General features: G+C 41.6%; 2 protein-coding genes across 2 annotated transcripts; one reads left to right on the top strand and one right to left on the bottom strand.

Annotated features, from left to right (window-relative positions):
• Positions 1-2,903: 2,903 nt before the first annotated feature.
• Positions 2,904-3,851, top strand: LOC117669241 (G protein-coupled receptor 42-like). The gene has a single exon (XM_034423534.2). The coding sequence runs from the start codon at positions 2,904-2,906 to the stop codon at positions 3,849-3,851; it is 948 nt and encodes a 315-aa protein (XP_034279425.1).
• A 7,884-nt stretch (positions 3,852-11,735) lies between these two features.
• LOC117669262 (free fatty acid receptor 2-like) lies at positions 11,736-19,429 on the bottom strand. Its single transcript, XM_034423564.3, has 2 exons — positions 19,358-19,429; positions 11,736-14,440 (listed from the first exon to the last, which is right to left on the bottom strand). The coding sequence occupies exon 2, from the start codon at positions 14,427-14,429 to the stop codon at positions 13,386-13,388; it is 1,044 nt and encodes a 347-aa protein (XP_034279455.2). The 5' UTR covers positions 14,430-14,440; positions 19,358-19,429; the 3' UTR covers positions 11,736-13,385.
• Positions 19,430-20,122: the final 693 nt, after the last annotated feature.

The raw sequence follows: 20,122 nt of genomic DNA, 5'->3' as shown, positions 1-20,122 counted from the left end.
TGATTGGGTTAGATGCGAGCAGGCAGCTAGCGGGAAATCACTATGTTCCTATTGGGTTCCGCCGATCTGACAGCCTCTATTTAAGCAGCTGTCAGACGGCAACAAGTTGTCACTAAGTCTACGCATGCGTACTGCGTTGATTGTTACAAGAGTTATCCTGTTAATAATAAAGCGTTGTGTTACGATAGCCAAGCCTCCATCTTCCTTGCCTCGTTCTTCCAGCTAGAACAGCAGAGATCTCTGCCTTTATATGCCATTAATCAATTTAGCCTCTTGCGCGTGTAATAGGCCCTTCCAGCCATCTCCCACTTGTAATCAGCTGTGTTGTTTTTGCTGTCGTCATGCTGGATGATGGAGACTTGATTCGTGCTGTTTCCTCCCTCCTAGCTTGCTTATCAGTGGGGGATGATGTTAACCTGTCAGCTATTGCAATTTGCTGCCTTGTCTGCGACCTTGTGGTCAGCCGGGTTTGTTTCTCAGTAATCCTATCTGTTGCAGTTTGAGACAGCCCTGCCAGGTTGCTCTGTGTTTCGTCAGGACCAACTGTGCCTTTACAGGCTGAGTCTGCATGCCCAGAGGTGGAGGGTGGGTGCCTTTGGTCTCTGCTCACTGATGGAAAGCCATCTCTGCTCCTCTTGCAGGCTCTTGCAGGTTCTTGCAGGCTTTGAGACACCTCCTGGTGTCCCAAAGCCTGGTAGGCCAGTGGCAGTTTGATATGCCTGTTGATGGAATTGTTATTGGAGAACCAGGCTTGTTTTAGTAGACGTCCTCCTTTAGTCTTATCATGGGCAATAACCTCAGCTTCTTGAAAATCAAATGTGTGGTTGTGTTCCTTCATATGCGTCCAGATCTGGGAGCAGTGTTTCTTGCATCAGACAGCCAGTTCGTGTTCATGTATCCTGGTCTGTAACCGCTTGGCCATTTCCCCTACATAATTGCTTGCACAATTACTACAGTTGATGTGGTAAACTATTGAAGATGTCTCCTCCTTGGATAATGCTTCCTTTTTGGTGCATCACTCTCATTCTCAATGTTTGGTCTGGCTTGTGTGCCACTTTGACTCCATGTGCCGAGAGGATGCATGAAGCAGTTTTGGATACCCCCTGTACATATGGGAGTACCCTCCACGCAGCATGCTGCATCCCATATGTACAGGGGGTGTCCGACACAAGGAACGCTTTCCTCGCACAAGCACGAAGCCGAAGACACCAGCCTGAAGATGACGAGTGGGACCTCGTCGAAATGTCGCCAAGATACTCTCAATCTTACATGGGAAAAGACCCGAATACACTAAAACTTGCATATATATATATATATATTGGCTTATTGACATCCTGCTTTAATTCAACATTAAAAGTATTATTAATGCAACGTGCTGATAAGAAAACAACATAAAACCAACGGGAATTGTTTACAGTGTAAGCTTTATCCACAGGGTGTTGGTGATTAAACAAAAAGTACAAATATTGGCCTCAATGATGTGTGATGGTTTGTCCCCTTTTTACACTTTGCACAATGTACATAAAGAAGAGTGTGGTTTGGATTTCATAATTACAGTCGCCATTATTGCCTTTTTTTTTTTTAACCCTCTCCTTTTCGACACCCTCAATTGTTCAGGATCCATTTAAAAGGAAGAATTAGTCCTTGGGTAATGGACCATAATGGAGTTGTTGTAAGCCATTATGGTCATAAAATTTTACAACTTCTTGGTGTCACTCAGCAGGTGAACACTGTGGTTGTAAGGGGAAACACTACAGCCAGGAAGCAAACCAAATGTTTCCTCTGGCACAGTTTTGCCAAAAATCAAAAGTGCCCGTTTTTTGAACATCGTTGCAAAATACCGTCATGTAACTGCAGGACATGGCAAATGGCCATATATATGACTGTGTTGGCAAGCAACGAAAAAGTGGTCACATGACCAGTGGGTGGGGTTTGCTTCCAGTTCATAAGTCCCCTTTTTAAGTTAGATTGTAATTACTCCCTGTAACTATCGGTACTTTCATCCAAAATATTGTGCCTGTATAACACGGTGGCTCAGTGGCTAAGATGCTGAGCTTGTCGGTTGAAAGGTCGGCAGTTCAGCGGTTCGAATCCCTAGTGCCACGTAACGGGGTGAGCTCCCGTTCCTAGTCCCAGCTTCTGCCAACCTAGCAGTTCGAAAGCACATAAAAATGCAAGTAGAAAAAATAGGGACCACCTTTGGTGGGAAGGTAACAGCATTCCGGGCACCTTTGGCATTTAGTCATGCCAGCCACATGACCACGGAGATGTCTTTAGACAGTGCTGGCTCTTCGGCTTTGAAACGGAGATGAGCACTGCCCCCTAGAGTCAGGAACGAATAGCATATATGTGCGAGGGGAACATTTACCTTTACCTTTATATGCTATGATCTTAATTCAGGGAGAATCATACAATATGATGAAAAAAAAAACCCCACCACCCATTAATGTGTAAGGTTTTAGATATTAGAGAATTCCAGTATCAGATGACTGATTCCTCATTTCCAGAGTCGCAGGAGTGCAGCAATGGCCCAGCTTTTAAGAGATTCAGATGTCTTTCGTCATCACTTGTTCCGTCTTCCGGTTCCTCGGATTACCTAGGCATACTGAGAAGCCCAGTGGGCCATGAGAAGCTTCGTATGACTTTCTGAGGTTTATGGCTTTATTGCCCTGGCTCACAGCCACTTTCACTGAACAAATTTTCACGGTCCATTTCACCAAAGAGCTGCCTTGTTCCATGCTTCTTGCATCTGCTCTTGCTCACTCATTCACTCACACACCCAACTATTTAACAGCTAAGCAGCCTGAGACCTTCTCAGCACTCCTGATGCTGTTTGAAAATAGACGGGAGAAATAAGTAGACAAGCAAAGCTTTGCTCCTTCCCGCTCATTGATGCTGATAGAATGCCAGTCTGGGAGATCATTTCTTTGGTGGTCTACGGGGCAACCATCCTCTTGGGATTGCCCTCCAATATCCTGGCCCTTTACATCTTCTACTGCCGTGCCAGGGTTCGCTTAACCCCCAACCTCATCTACATGATCAACCTTTGCCTTTCCGACTTGGTCTTCCTCCTTTTCCTACCTCTTAAGATGCTGGAAAAAGGAAAGATGGACTGGATGATGCCAGGCTTCCTATGTCCTCTTTACAATCTGATTCATTTTGGCACGATTTACACCAGCTCCTGTTTCCTAACGGCTGTGAGCGCAGGGCGATTTTTGGGAGCCGTTTATCCCCTCCATTATCAAGCTTACAAAAAGCCTTGTTATTCCTGCCTGGTTTCCGTGGGCATCTGGAGCTTGGTAGGATTCCACGGTGTCCTCCTCTTTGCTCTCGAGACCTCCAGGGACACCAACTCCAGCCTTTTCGCCGGGAACAGCTCTTCCTGCTACCGCAACTTCAGTGAAGACCAACTGGCTTTACTGGTCCCCGTGCGGCTGGAACTCTCTGTCGTCTTGTTCTTTCTCCCCTTGTTAATCACAACTTTTTGTTACGCTGGATGTATCCGTGTCCTGGTTGGATCACATCTCCATCTGCGGAAGAAACGCCGTGCGGTACGGGTGGCCGTGGCCACTTTGTCTGTTTTTGTCGTCTGTTTTGGCCCTTATAACATATCCCATGTGGTAGGCTTCATCAATGGGGAGGATGTTTGGTGGCGCACGGTGGCCCTACTTCCAACTGCGTGCAATGCTTTTCTGGACCCCCTCATCTTCTACTTCCTCTCCTCTGCCATGGATGATGGGATCGTTCAAGTTTGGCGCTCACTGAGAGACAAATATAGCTCCATCCGGATGAAGATTGTCTTGGCTCATGGAAAAGCAAAGACCCAACAGGGAGACAGGGGTGTTGCCTGAATTCTTCGTTTTCCGTGATGTCTTCTGTCCTGTGGTCTCTAACAAATGGGATTAGACCGTCATACTTTAACCATTCAGGGAAGGAGTTGGTCTTCTCAACATTTTCACGAGGAAGAACAAATGGGAGCTGTGCTGTGCATGGAACATATAGGCTGCCTGGCCAAATGACAAGCTAACTAATTTATACAGGTGAGGGACCAACTAAAGAAATGTTGTCTTAGGTCTGTACCTTTTTTTATTCTCAGTGCCTTTACCTGGCACCAAGAAGACAGCAGTTGAATTTGATGGGTCTAAGTGAGGGATCTGCCCAGTGGTAAAATCCAAATTTTTTAACTACCGGTTCTGTGGGCGTGTCTTGGTGGGCGTGGTGTGTCTTGGTGGGCATGGCTTGGTGGGCATAGCAGGGGAAGGATACTGCAAAATTCTCATTCCCTCCCCACTCTTGGGGGATGGATATTGCAAAATCTCCATTCCCACCCCACTCTGGGGCCAGCTAGACGTGGTATTTGCTGGTTCACTGAACTACTCAAAATTTCCGCTGCCGGTTCTCCAGAACCTGTCAGAACCTGCTGGATTTCACCCCTGGATCTGCCCCACCCAAGTGGAAACCGGTCTTGCAAAGCTTTCGATGAGGTTAATAGCAGAAACTGTGGAGAAGTGAGAAGATTCAACGGCAACCTCCTGTTCACATTTTTGGAATTAGAGTGGAAAGATGAATTGGACAACAGACTTGGTGTAAACAATCCAGAAGAGTTATACATTCTGAGATCTTTTATTTTCTCTGGGAAATGGTCTGCAGAAACCGAGCTCACCACTTGGGTGTAGGCATGCATTTCTCAAGGGCTAAGCAGCTCACAGCTTTGAATGTGATCAAATGCATGTTATCTGCGCCAGTAGGGCACAAATAATTGTTTATTTAAAATATACTGAGGGAAAAAAACTGACAGAGGGTCCTTAACTTTTATATTTTCTTAATATGTCTTATGTAAATGAAGATTTTGTCCCTTTTTGAGTAGGGAAGTTGTCTCTTGTATGCTCTTTTAGTACCTTGGAAATAATATTTCAGGTTCTTCCTTACAGCCAGTGGCTGTTAACAGCAAAAAAACAAAAACAAAACAAAAAAACAGAGGGATGAATAGAATCTTTCTTTTCCCCTCTTTCTTAGACGCCTTCTTCCTAATATTTGGTGATGGAGGCAACCCTCCCTTTCTGTATAGCTGGGTTTATGTAGAGGAAAAACAGGGAGACCTTTCAACTCATTCCTTCTCAGTTTAAGCTATCTCAGAATTATGGGGAAAAACAGAAGGGGAAACTCTGTGTCCTTCACCTTGAGTCTCCAAATGAAAGGAGAGACAGGCAACTAATCAATCATAAAACAATAGTATGGAGCATTCAGTGCACTCGTGCAGATGTTTGCACAGACATGAGCTTTCCCACACAAAAGATTCCCCTTTTTGAAAATGGATGCCCAGCTTGCTGTTAATGAGTGAGGTTGCAAAAAGGATTGCAATGTGGTCCAGGGGAGCTCAATGTTTTCTCACTTGTAGCCTTAGCTGCATCAGTATCACAGGAGAAAGGGAACCAGATGTCTTCTGCTCACAGATATCTTCTACTCCCTTGATTCCACTCTCAAACTGCTGTTGTATTATGAGTTACCTTGTGGTAAAATGGGCAATCTATAAATTTAATAGATGACACACACACAGAGGATATAGACAGATGATAGACAGATAGATGATAGACAAATATATAGATGATAGATTTTATATCTATCTTTGATTTTATATCTAGATTTTATATCTATGATAGTAGATAGATAGATAGATAGATAGATAGATAGATAGATAGATAGATAGATGATAGGTAAGTAGATAGGTAGATACATAGATGATAGCTAGATAGATGATGATAGATAGATAGATAGGTAGATAATAGATAGGTAGATAAATAGATACATAGATGATAGATACATAGATGAAAGATAGATAGATAGATAGATAGATAGGTAGATAGGCAGATGATAGATAGGTAGGTAGGTAGATAGGTAGATAGGTAGGTAGATACATAGATGATAGCTTGATAGATGATGATAGATAGATAGATAAATAAATAGATAGATAGATAGATAGATAGATAGATAGATAGATAGATAGATAGATGATAGATAGGTAGATAGTAGATAAATAGATACATAGATGATAGCTAGATAGATGATAATAGATAGATAGATAGATGATAGGTAGGTAGGTAGGTAGATACATAGATGATAGTTAGATAGATGATAGATAGATAGATAGATAGATAGATAGATAGATAGATAGATAGATAAATAGGTAGGTAGGTAGGTAGATAATAGATAGGTAGATAGGTAGATAAATAGATACATAGATGAAAGATAGATAGATGAAAGATAGATAGATAGATAGATAGATAGATAGATAGATAGATGATAGATAGGTAGATAGGCAAATGATAGATAGGTAGGTAGGTAGATACATAGATGATAGCTAGATAGATGATGATAGATAGATAGGTAGATAGGTAGATAAATAGATACATAGATGATAGATGCATAGATGATAGCTAGATAGATGATAATAGATAGAAAGATAGGTAGATTCAAAGTTATAACAGCACTGGGGGAAAAAGTGACTTACAAACAGTATGTACACTTATGATTGTTGCAGCATCTCCAGGGTTACATCATCAAAATTTGGGTGCTTGACAACGGGTATGTATTTATGACTGTTCTCATGGGATTGCCGTTTGTAACCTTCCCAGCCAGGTTCTGACAAGGAAAGTCAGTGGGGCAATCGTGCTTAACAACTGCACGATTCGTTTAACAAATGCAGTGACTCACTTAACAATTGTGGCAAAAAATGTCATAAAATTGGGTGTGATTCATTTAATAACCCTTTTGCGTAACGATGGAAATTCTGGTCCTATTGCAGTTGTAGGTAGGGGATTACTTGTATGTAAAACAGATTTTTTTTCTGGACTAGAAAGATTTCTCAAACTTTCTTTTTTTCTTGGCATATTCTAGTCCAGTGCTCTGGTGTTCAGGTTGAAGGGGGACATGATGCTTCACACTTTCATTTCAAACAAATATTTTAGACTGACAATTTATTTAAATCTGCTGTGACTGTTCCAGTAATGGAGATGCTTCTATATTTATAATGAAGGTTCATGGTAGTTCAGATACCAATGAAACTAAAGCAGATGTTAATTATGATTATAATATTATTATATTATATTGGGGCCAGTTTGGTTTTACATTCACAGATTAGACCTTAGATTTATGAAATTAAATCTATTTGGGGCCAAGACTAAAGTGTGTACATATAATTTATTAAGAGGGCTGCTTTATAAAAGTCAACATTGAGCAATCTCTCGCCAAACTCATTTGCTGACTTCATGGATTTCTTTCTTGGTCACAACATGGAAGTGGTTTGTCATTGTCTCTCCACCGGGTTTTTTCCCCCCTAAAATTTCCCAATATATTATTTATTTTTTATTTATTTATTAGTTCAATTTATATGTCGCCTTATTCTCTTCAAATTTGAATTATTTAGAGAGCCGCATCCAAGATCTGATTCTGCTTGAGTCAAGCATGAAAGATCAGGTTCACATGCAAAGGTCCAGTTAATCTTGGGATTTATTGCTAATCACACTTATGCACAAGAATCTTCTTAACTAATAATTAGCACCTGCTTGGGGTTAAGGATCAATAGAATTCAAAGGAGGTTGGACTTAGTTTGCTTGTGGCTACCTAGAGTTCCTAGGCCCGTGATGGCGAACCTATGGCACGCGTGCCACAGCTGGCACACGGAGCCATATTGGTGGGCACACAAGCGTTGCCCTAGCTCAACTCCATCATGCATGCGTGCACTGGCCAGCTGATTTTTGAGCCTTCTGGGCCCACCGGAAGTCAACAAATGGGCTGTTTCCAGCCTCCAGAGGGTCTCCGGGGGGTGGGGAAGGCTGTTTCTGCCCTCCCCACACTCCTAGAAAGCCTCTGGAGACTGGGGAGGGCAAAAAACGGGCCTACCAGGCCCACCGGGCCATCACATGCTAATAGCGGGGAGACCATGGGGGCTCATGTGCGCATGCGTATGGGGGCAGGGTGCATAGAATTATGAATGTGGGCACATGCGTGTGCGACCACCCCACACTCCCTCAGCTTTTGGCACCCGATGGCAAAAAGATTAGGCATCACTGTTCTAGGTTGACCCAGTGGTGGGATTCAAATAATTTAACAACCAGTTCTCTGCCCTAATGACTGGCTGGGTGGGCGTGGCCATGGTGGCCATGGCCAGGGGTGTGTGACAGGCAGCACTTAGCCTTCTGCACCCCCCTAGGAGCAAAATGGGCCATGGGAGATTCCCCTCCCGTGCCCCGTTTTGGGCCTAGTAGGCCTCCCTGCAGCCTCCTGGGAGTGAAAATGGGCCACGGTGGGGGGGGGGTGTAGCGTGCCGTGCCCCATTGCGGGCCTAGAAGGCCTCCCTGCACTTACCTGGGAGCCAAAATGGGACACGTGGGGACCACTTTGAGGGGAGAGGCAGGGTGGAGCCAACCAGCAATTTAATTACCGGTTTTCTCGAACCAGTCTGAACCAGCTGAATCCCACCACATCCCTCTTTTAACTGCTCCACTAGGTTCTGCCATCCTTTTACAGTTTAGCTCTTAAAATATTGACTTGAAAAGCCATAAAATAGCCCATTCTTCCATCAATAAATCTTTAGACCAAGCCTAAACAGAGACTTTCACCACACAATATTTTCCTAAATAAAGATATCTCTCCTTTATCTCATTTTTCCCCTATTTTTGTGGCTTTTTAAGACAATATTTTAAAAGCTAAGCAGAGTCAGATCTGCTTAATATTTGGATGAGATTTTGGCCCCACTTCAATTTTAGCTATTCTGTTAGAAGATTAAAATTCAATAAATGTATTTCATGACAATAAATAATAGAGTGAAACAATAGAAGTAAACTGTATCCTTTCACAAATCAGCTCTTTCTATTAGATAATGATCTGTCCAAATACTTGGATTTTTTTTTAAAAAAATAATGATCATTATTCTTCCACCTTTGATTTTTGTTCCTCCTAACGTGGTAAGTAAAGGTACATCAGAATTAAACCTGGGTCTTAATATCTAGATGCAACAGATTAGGAGACCAAACTAGAAAACAAGGAACTCCCATCATGACCATTAACCACAATGTCTGGGTTTGATGTGAATTGGAGTCCAACAGTGTTTGCATTTTTGGAATAGCCCAATCATACAGTTGGAGCAATGCCATATCAACCATCACGTTCTAGTGATTTTCCTGAGAATGTGAATTACTTTTCTTGGTTTCAACTGCTTCCTCATTTGGTCAAAAACTTGGGTGACTAGAGATTCCTTTTTTTTTGGCTAGTCCTATTTCTCAACTATGTCTGACAGTACACGGACGTGTTTGGGGTTAGGTGGAAGAAGCATTGGATTGATTTTTTTTTAAAAAAAAATAATTACCATATGAAATTTCTTTCTTTCTTTCTTTCTTTCTTTCTTTCTTTCTTTCTTTCTTTCTTTCTTTCTTTCTCTTTCTTTCTTTCTTTCTTTCTCTTTTCTTTCTTTCCTTCCTTCCTCTCTCTCTCTCTCCCTCCCTCCCTCTTTCTTCCCTCTTTCTTTCTTTCTTACTTTCTTTTTCTTTCCTTCCTTCCTTCCTTCCTTCTTTTCTTCCTTTCTTTCCTACTCTCTCTTACTCTTTCTTTCTTTCTTTCTTTCTTTCTTTCTTTCTTTCTTTCTTTCTTTCTTTCCTCCCTCCCTCCCTCTTTCTTTCTTTCTTTCCTTCCTCCCTCCCTTCCTCTTTCTTTCTTTTCTTTCTTTCTTTCTCTCTTTCTTTCTCTCGCCTTTCTTTCTTCCTTCCTTCCTTCCTTCCTTCCTTCCTTCCTTCCTTCCTTCCTTCCTTCCTTCCTTCCTTCCTCCCTCCCTCCCTCCCTCCCTCTCTCTCTCTCTCTCTCTCTTTCTTTCCATATCATCAAATTCCATGCTATCTTTGACAATTCACAATGAACCACATACCGTTAATACCTTCTGTTTGTTTCAAGAAGGGATTAGCTAAAGGAAGTTGATTTTTTTTTTTTTTTGGCCCCGTAAGATTGAAACATAGCATTTTTTCTTTCTTGTCCTGTCCCCTCTGTCATTGTCAGAACATGGCTAGTTGAAAACCTATTAGGCATACTGGTAATCTGTTCATTACCTTGGGTTTAACAGTCTCCTCAAATTCTCGGGAAGTTACCTTCCTGAGTATTATATGAATAGAGGGTCAGCAATATCAGGCTGGGTGGAATAGTAATCTATAAGGCAAGTCAGATAGTATTAAAAAGGCCAAAAAAAATCTTTTCTTTGAGTTTTATGTAGCTTGAACTAATATTACATCAGTTCTCAAGAGCATTCTAGATTTTTGACATTCTGTATTTGCCTTACTTTAAACGTTGCTCCTTTACATCAAGAGCCCCACTATGATAGATTGAGAAATTACAGGAACAGTTTTCACAAAAACCACATGTATTTCCTTTTCAGGACATCTTCCCTTGTTGTCTGCAGCACTCAGTGCAGTTTCACAATGTTTTATTTGGGTTTCTGAACAATCGTAACAAGAGTATGGGGACAAGTTTTGGATAGATATCAAACAAATCTGGCCTATTTCAGAAAAAGTCCTCATCTGGAGCATTAAGCAGGACTTGAAAAGAAGACCTTTGGATACCTGTCTATGCTAGCTATCATTACCCAAACTCTCATGGTCAGTATCTCTCGATTAGGTCCTAGTGGCCATTCCTTACGTTGCTGAAAGTGTGGTTTACCAATTGAGAAAGAGGATATTGTTATGCAAACAACCAGCTGCAAGCTTCCCCATTGTGAGTGGGGAAGAATTAGAAAGATAATTCAGAAAGTCTCCAGGGATAAATTGTTTCGAAACCAAAAACACTTCAGTTGCTACAGAGAGAAGAAACCTGTAAAAACCATGCTTGGAAAAAAAAAATTGATTGAAGAAGTTGCCCAAAAGCCAAAAATCACCTCTTCTCTCCAAGTTTGGTTTCTATGCTCCATCAATACCACGACACGAATTGGCATCGTCACCAAATACGGATGGGGTATCTGCTGTGAGTTTCTTTAAGTATCCACCAATCACAAGACAGAAACACTGCCTTGCACTTCCTGCTGCCCCCACAATGGCCAGAGTCATCAGCCTAGATCAAGGTGTCACTTTCATATTTGCTTCAGGAGGCCTTTGTGTATGGGAGTGGGGTGGGAAACCTGCTTAAAACCAGGGGTGGGCTGCTGGGGGTTCGGGAGAACCTCTAGCTAAGATTCTGTGCAGTTCGGACAACCCCCAAATCCCACTCCTGGCTGGCCCCTCCTGCCCCTTCCTGCCCCTCCCAGGAGTCCCCATGCTGCCCATTTTGGATGCAGGTAAGTGCAGAGTATACATGGAAGCTTGGGGAGGGTGAAAAACGGGCCTACCGGAAGTTCGGGAAGGCCAGAAACGGGCTTGTTTCCAGCCTCCAGAGGGCCTCTGGAGTCTGGGGAGGCTGTTTTCACTCTCCCGGAGGCTCAAAAGAAGTTTCCAGAGCCCAGGGAGGGCAAAAACGCCCCCCCACCGTGGTGCAGGAGGCCAACTATGCCACACCCACCATGGCTACGCCCACCCAGCAACTGGGCAGAGAACCCCTTGCTAAAGTTTTTGAAGCCCACCCCTGCTTAAAACCATGATAAATGGGACAGCCAAACGGGAACAAGTGGCAGGTACATGATGTATAGGATATGCTTGCCAAAACCCATCCCTGAAAGTAATCTCAGAGTCAAAACATTGGTTTTCAGTAAGAACGAACACAGCCGCTAAGAAAAATAACCGAATCATTTATTTCAGCATAGAAAAATACACATTTGAGGCCTAAAGCTTTTGTATACAGGCAGCTACTTCAACAGTAATCACTCAGAAAAGCACAAAGATCTTTCTTTCCCTATGGTGTCAGGCGGATGGCTTCTTCTGAATCTCTGCAGGTTTTATCTACCACAATCTAGTTGCATACAAATGTCCCACCAAAACCAACAAGGTGAAATACGGTGTGTTGGTTCCAGAATGATATATGTGAACGTTGCAATTGATGCTTCTCACAAAACTGAAAATTGTATTCAGGAGATTCAAAGTAATCTCACATCAGTGTTCATTTCAGGCTCTGCTAAAAAAACAAAAACAAAAAAACCAAAAGTAGATCTAGGCTAGTGAATCTTCTAGGCAGACGTGACCTTCTGGAGATGTTGTGTTCTGCTGGCAGAATGGTCCTACTGTCTTATTCCCTCCCTATCTTACTCCAAGATTTAAAAGTTGGGATAGCTGCTTCTAAGACCAAAGCAGTGGTGGAATTCAAATTTTTTTACTACCGGTTCTGTGGGCGTGGCTTGGTGGGCATGGTGTGGCTTGGTGGGCATGGCAGGGGAAGGATACTGCAAAATCCCCATTCCCCACTCAGGGGTGAAGAATTTTTGGTGGGTGGGGGTGTGTCTGGGGATTGTCATGTGTGTTGGGCTTGGTCTCTGGGTGTTATGTGAATTTTGTTGTATGGGTATACTATGTATATATGTACAATGACAATAAACTTTATATATTCCCTCTCCACTTCTTAGAGAAGGATATTGCAAAATCTCCATTCCCACCCCACTCTGGGGCCAGCCAGAGATGGTATTTGCCGGTTCTCCGAACAACTCAAAATTTCCACTACCGGTTCTCCAGAACCTGTCAGAACCTGCTGAATAGCATCTCTGGGCCAAAGAACTAAATAGCTGAACAGAAATATAATTAACCCTTGAGTCTGAGAGAAGCTTACCCAAACAATTCCTTCAAATGAAGATATCATATTGGACAAATATTTTTAAGAGATACTGATCCATCACAAGTTTTGTGGCTGTCAGAGGAGTGGAGTTGCAGCTATCAAGTGCTAAAAGAAAAGAATGATCTAACTGGTCTTGGGCTATGAACAGAACCAGCTCATTATGACAAAAAAAGCACCTAGTGAAATTTTTTTAAGGAGATGGGCTGCTTTGAGAAAATAATTACTGTGTTATTAATGTGTACCCATCAGCTGATGGTGGCAAAAATCTGTCACAGTGACCCAGCTGGTTATCCATATGTATTATTGTTTACTTGTGACAAAGTCTCAAATATTCATGAAGTCTGGAGTCTTTGGCCAAAAAAGCGAATATGGAATTCTCTGCAAGTCTTGAAACTCTGAGAACTATAAGCAGATGTCATCTTATCTTTGGTAATAGTCAAAATAACTCAAAGTTGCTACAAGCAAGTCAGGAGCAGCAGGCAAGTTTTCCAAACATGATTTGATTGTTAAGTGTTGTCACTCAAAATGAAATTTCTGCAGGCATTATTTCAAATTTCACACTCGCTTGGATATATTTGGTGGTGTGATCATGTTTAGCTTAGGTGTTCTTGGGAGTCAGAAGTTTCTGCTCTGTATAATGAGACTTTTCTGAGTGATCACTCGTCTAATGTCATAGATGGTTCCAGAGTTGCAAAAGGGGTGGGGGTACTAGATCCTGCCAGTATGCTGGGGAGGTTTCCAAGAGATAACTCACCAGCTTGTCCTTTTTTGTCATTGTCCCTACAAAACTTGCAGCAACATGGACAGCAAGGTGATGCATGATTCCGGAACTTCTTGCAGATGCCAATCCAACATTCTGTAAATGTCCTCCGGATGGTGGAGGAAGAAAAGAAGAAAATGACAGGATCCAACACCGTATTGAGGGAAGTCAGGCAGAACGTCTCTGTTCTCCAGGGGGGGCTTTTTTTCATTACAAAGCCCACAACGTGGGAGATATTGTAGGGAGCAAAGGCCAGAGTGAAATTGAGCAAGGTAGCCACAGCTAAGCCCATGGCCCTTTGCCTCTTCTGAGGCTTAATGTTTGGCATGGCATTTAAGATGCGGATCACGTTAGCATAGCAGGAAACAGTGACAAGGAAAGGAAGTAAGAAGAGGACAAAGAAGAGCTCCAGGCGGAAAGGGAGGACAATCTCACTCTGTTTGGGGGAGAAGTCATGGTAGCAAGTGACATTGGATGTATGACTCCACGAAGTTCCAGGGAGGTAGTGAACAATGAAGACAATGCAGCCACAGTGGGAACAAGCCAAAAACCAGAAGAAAAGGCTGGCAATTCTTGCGTAGGTTGGTCTACGGTTCAACTTGTGCTTGACAGGGTAGGCAATACACAGGTAGCGCTCGATGCTGACTCCCATGAGGAACAGGAGGCTGATATAAATGCTGCTGTAGAAGAAGAAGTTTGCCAGTGGGCAAAGAATGGAAGGAAGAGGCCATGTGAAACGTTGGGCAACTTCTGCCATCTTGAAGGGCAAAAAGAACAGAAGGAAAAGGTCAGAAATAGTCAAATTGAGCAACAGGATATCTATGGGGACCGGCTTGCGACGTACTTTCCTCAGAAAGGAGTAGCAGGCCAGAAGGTTGCAAGGCAGACCAATGACGAAGGCAATGATATAGATAGTAAGGACCACGGTTTTGTTCTCCATCTTCTCAGATTCTGTAAAGGAATTTGACATAATCAGATTTAAAAATAAAAAATAAAAAAAAACCCAACAAAAGTGTTTCTTATTCCTCAAGGCTGAAGGATATTTTTCTGTCTCTGGGGATAGTCTCAGTTGGCCCTTTGGGGAAAGGATGAATCGGTTTCCTCAATGGTCCTAAAAAAGATTTTCCAATGCTCTAGTGGTGCTCAGATCTTTTATTTATTTATTTATTGTTTGTTTGTTTGTTTGCTCATCAAACATGTACAAGATAGCAGGTATAGGTATAAACATAAACAAACACTAGTGGTGGTATTCAGCCGGTTCTATCCGGTTCGGATGAACCAACAGCAGCGGCTGCGGGAGGCTCCTCCCACCTGCCCAGACATCATCATGTCTTATTTTTGACACTCTGTGCTTGCACGCGCTCACATTTGCAAACCGGTAGTGAAGGTAAGTGAATGCCACTCCTGAAACAAACATAAACAAAGGAAGTAAGTACATATAAATGGGGACAGTAAGACAGGGATGGTAGGCACACTGGTGCGCTTATGCACGTCCCCTTTACATGCCTCTTAGGAATGGGATGAGGTCCATTGTAGACAGTTTGAGGTTGAAGCTGTGAGGGTTTGAGGATGTAACAACAGAGTCGTGTAGAGCATTCTAGGCAGTGGTGGGTTGCTACTGGTTCTCACCGGATCGGACAAACCGGTAGCAGCGACAGCGGGAGGCTCCACCCACCTGCCCGGATGCTTCTGCACATGAGCAGAAGCTTCTGTGCATGTACAGAAGCACTGCATGCACGTGAACTGGTAGCGATGGGCTTTGGAACCCGCCCCTGATTCCAGGCATTGACCACTCGGTTGCTGAAGTTGTATTTTCTGCAATCGAGTTTGGAGCGGTTTACCTTGAGTTTGTATCAATTGTTTGTCCAGGTATTATTGTGGTTGAAGCTGAAGAAGTTGTTGACAGGTAAGACGTTATAGCAGACAATTTTGTGTACTATGCTTAGATTGGACAGCAGATGGTGCAGTTCCAGATTGTCCAAGCCCAGAATTTCAAGCCTGGTGGCATAAGGGATTCTGTTGTGAGTAGAGGAGTGGAGTACTCTTCTCGTGAAATACCTCTGGACCTGCTCAATCGTCTTAATGTCTGATATACAGAGTGGATTCCAGCAGGGGTGAAATGTAAAATTTGTTACTACCGGTTCTGTGGGCATGACTTTGGGGGGTAATGTGACTGGGTGAGCATGGCCAACTTTTTTTTTTAACTTTTCAAAGCATTTTTTCTAAAAATACCTCTCTGCTGCTCAGGAAACTCAGCTGGGATCATCAGAGACTTTTCAAAGCATTTTTTTTATCACCTCTTTGGCCAAGAGGTTGCAGAAAAAAATGCTTTGAAAAGCCTCTGATGATCCCAGCTGAGCTGCGCGATCATCAGAGGCTTTTATTTTTTTACTTTTAAAAGCATTTTTTCGTCTGAAGAGGTTGTAGAAAAAATGCTTTTAAAAGTAAAAAAAAAAGCCTCTCATGATCCTGTGGTTCAGCTGGGTATGGTGGTATGGTGGTAGTGGGGGGGCAGGGATTTTTGCTACTGGTTCTCCAAACCACCCGCCGCCATCGCTACCGGATCAGGCGATCCGGTCCGAACCAGCAGCATTTCATCCCTGAAATTCATTCCAGGCGGATGAGCTGTATTCAAGAATTGGTCTTGAATTATCGTCAACAATTATCCATGGATACATCATCTTCCCTCTTCTGCTCATTTGACTACATAGAGGCAACTTTAGTTCATCTTTTTTCCCCCCTGATTCTCTAACCTGACGCCAGCTCGCAACTTCTTATACTTGTATATTCTTGTATACCAAACAGTTTCCAAATTATTGTATTTTTGGAAGATGTTTGGAATACTTCTAAGCTTATGGTGTATTCATACAGACAGATGGAGGACATGATCAGACTGGATATTGATGATTTGTAAAAATTGTAGAGTAAAACATCAGAATATTATTATTTAATAGATTTATTAAGGTGTCCTGACTTCTAAAAAAAAAAAAGATTTAATGAAAGAGCTTGTTACATTGGATTCTTATGATTTTAAAGTGTGACTATTTCATCCCAAAACAATGTGATGTTGTATTACATGCCAAGAACACATCTAAAGTATGCTTTGCGAAATTCTCAAAATTCACTTTGTCCATATAATTCATGGAAGACCAGTACCTTGGAATGATCTATTAGACAGTTGGGTCAATTCTGGTTGGAGTAGAGGGTTCTGGAAATATTTGACACCAAGCCATCAAGGGTTTTATAGAGCAATACCAGCACCTTAAATTATACCTGGAAGTCATTCACTAATGGATACAGGCAGGGCTTGCATAATTAGTATTATAAGTTCCCAACACTGAGAACCAATTTTTACATGGGCTGCTGCATTCTGGACCAATTGCAGTATCCAAGTAGTCTTCAAGGGCAGCCCTATGTTAAGTGCATTGCAGTAACTCAACTGCATGGCAATGAAGATGTGAGTTACAGTACCTAAGCTCTCCTTAGCTGACAAGATCACCAGTGAGCCTGGTGGCTCAGCAGACAGCATTGTGATTAACACCAGCTGTCTGCAATTACTATAAGTTCGAATCTCACCAGGCTCAAGGTTGACTCAGCCTTCCATCCTTTCTAAGGTAGGTTAAATGAGGACCCAGATTGTGGGGGTAATAAACTGACTTTGTATAAATATACAAAGTATGAAGGCTGTTGCTTAATGCATTGTAAGCCGCCCTGAGTCTCCGGAGAAGGGTGGCATATAAATCAAATTAAAAAAAAAAAGATTAAAACTGATACCTAGCAAAAGAATCCTCTAGTTATAACCTCTACATGCTGTTTATGGAGGAGCAGTCCAGAAAGACTTTCAAATTGCAAATCTGTTTTGTTCGGATGTGTACAGACCATTCTATGTATGTAAATGGATTTAGCTTCCATCTATTTGCTTCCATACAAACCTTTACAATCTCCATGCATGGGGCAAGCATGCTGACAATATGCCCCTTATTGGCCAAGGTGTTGATTTATAGAACTGGGCAGGGGTGAAATCTACTTACCTTTCCTACCAATTCAGAAGTGCAAGCGTGTCACGTGCGCGCTTAGGACCTCTGCGCATGCCCATAACCAGTGGTGGGATTCAGCCAGTTCACACCACTTCGGGAGAACCGGTTGTTAACTTTCTGAGCAGTTTAACAAACTGGTTTTTGGAAGAAATCATTAGGGCAGAGAACCGGTTGTTAAATTACTTGAATCCCACCACTGCCCATAACCCTTCTGCAAATCTGCAGAGGGTAAAGAAAGGTTACTTCCTGGTTAAAAACAGGAAGTAACGATGATTGGGCAGGTGAAAGGAGCCTCGCTCTGCCATTGCTACCGGTTCTCCGAATCACTGGCCACCATCGCTACCGGTTCAGTCGAACCGGTCCAAACTGGTAACATTTCACCCCTAGAACTGGGTATCATCAAGATATATCTCTATATCTCTATATATATTGGAAAAAGAGAATTTATATCTATATATCTTTATCTATCATCTATCTATCTATCTATCTATCTATCTATCTATCTATCTATCTATCTATCATCTAGAGATAGAAATATAGATATATATATCTCTGATAGGAAAACATGTAGATTTTAAACCTGAACTGTTTTTATTATTATTATTATTATTATTATTATTATTATTATTATTATTATTATTATTATTATTATTATTTTCTGATGTTTTCTAACATCAGAAAAATGTGCTAAGCAAAGTATATATTTAATATTGCATGTCTTAAGAACGGCGAGGATTATATTTGTACAATATTGGAAAAATGAAGAAACACCACAAGACGAAAATTAGGAAGATACTAGATTGTGCAGAAATGGACAGACTTACGCTGAAGATTAAACAGAAAAAAGACACAGAATATTATCAAACATGGACTTTATTTTACCAGTGGTTGGAAAAAAAGAGGTGGAGATTAGGAATGTAATCTCTATTGTTAAGCAAATTAAATAAAATAGACAACACGATGTTTATTAAGCACTAACAAAATGTAAACAACAGAAAAGCAATAAAATCTTCTTTTTTTAAAAAAAGTACCTCTAATCCCCAGCCCCAAGTGAACCGTGGACAATGGTACTAAGAGCCACTGAAAAATCAGGAGGGATATACCAGCCATGTCTAAAGTTTACCTTAAGTAATCCAAGAGAATACTAATGCAATCTCTGCCCTCATTCAAAATCTTGTTTAATCTTCAGGACCTATTGTCAGATGACAATGAGACAGACGTTCTCTAAACAGCTTGAAATGCTGTTGTTGCCTGTGGAATTCATACAGAGCTAATAGTCTAGTATTAAATGTTTTGTTAATATCACTAGGTGTTCTGATTTGTATATTTTGGGGGTTTAACCCCTATTAACTTGTAAACTACTGCTACTGAAATTTAAATGCAAATAATATATCACTGAATCACCATTAGCTGTTTTCCACAGCAAAACCCCCATTTGGTTTCTCTGTTCGGAACTCTGTTCATGTTATGAGTCTCAAACAGCCTTCCTTTCATATCAGAGAATTCCTCCTACTGAATTTCAAATGTTCCATTAGAGAGTAGAAGTTTTTGGCTTTGAGTTCTGAACTCTTCAGAGTAAAATCTGAGTCCCTAACATCCCATTGCATGATTCAAAAAGAAGACTTTTTGACACCATTGCAAAGAAAAAGAGGAGAATCTTATTAGCATATTGTGTACAAGTATTTATTCTTGCCTCTTTCGCACGTTCTTATAATCCCAAATAATTCTATCAGTTTCTGGTAACTTCAGTGCCAACCCTTTCTTTGACTATAACTCATTTTATCCATACGTTTGCTTTTATATTTAATTCATTTTTTATTTAAAATCTTACCTGTATTCTAGTGAAGTGAGATCACAAACTTCTAATACTGATCCAGTTGAAGGATACCGATGCCTACATGAAAAAGTGAAAGCATCTGTGAGTGACAGCAGAGAAATGAAGTTATATTTGCAGAAACTGTGGTCATCAGTAGAAAAAAAAGGAACTTTTTACCAGTAGAACAAGAATAATTTGAAATATCTGGTATGCTCGGGAGGAAGTTTTAAATGATGCTGCAAAACTCCTCAATTGCACAATTTACAGCCCTTTATTTATTCCTTATTTAGTTGGGGGGGCAAATCACACTTTGGTGAGAATAAAAGCCTTCTCAGGTTGACCTACAATTGGGAGGGATGCGTCCACACAAGTTGCTCAAAAAAGTCAAGATGGGGCATACCGTCATTTATAGAAACTCTTCCTACCTTTTGTATGTATTGTAAATGTCACAAGAGAGGACAAAAGTGGGATGAAAAAGAATCCTTATACCAACAGGAATTTTCCAAAGCTTCAAGTTATTTTATGGTCCCAGCACAACATCAATTCTACAGAATGGCGGATATAGTATATTACAGAAGTGAATACACCCCCTCACATTTTGTAAATATTTAAGTATACCTTTTCATGTGACAACACTGAAGAAATGACACTTGGCTACAGTGTAAAGTAGTGAGTATACAGCTTGTAAAACAGTGTAAATGTTCTGTCCCCTCAAACGCAACACACAGCATTTAATGTCTAAACTGCTGGCAACAAAAGTGAGTACACCCCTAAGTGATA

This window comes from Pantherophis guttatus, chromosome 10, assembly GCF_059756535.1.
Source record: "Pantherophis guttatus breed Tessera chromosome 10, ASM5975653v1, whole genome shotgun sequence".
Lineage (NCBI taxonomy): Eukaryota > Metazoa > Chordata > Lepidosauria > Squamata > Colubridae > Pantherophis > Pantherophis guttatus.
The sequence above is the reverse complement of the archived record's forward strand: the minus strand, read 5'-3'. Positions and strand labels throughout refer to the sequence as shown.

Bases quoted from the DNA above. Each gene is read 5' to 3' on its own strand.
- LOC117669262 (XM_034423564.3), bottom strand. From the start codon at position 14,429: ATGGAGAACAAAACCGTGGTCCTTACTATCTATATCATTGCCTTCGTC.
- LOC117669241 (XM_034423534.2), top strand. From the start codon at position 2,904: ATGCCAGTCTGGGAGATCATTTCTTTGGTGGTCTACGGGGCAACCATC.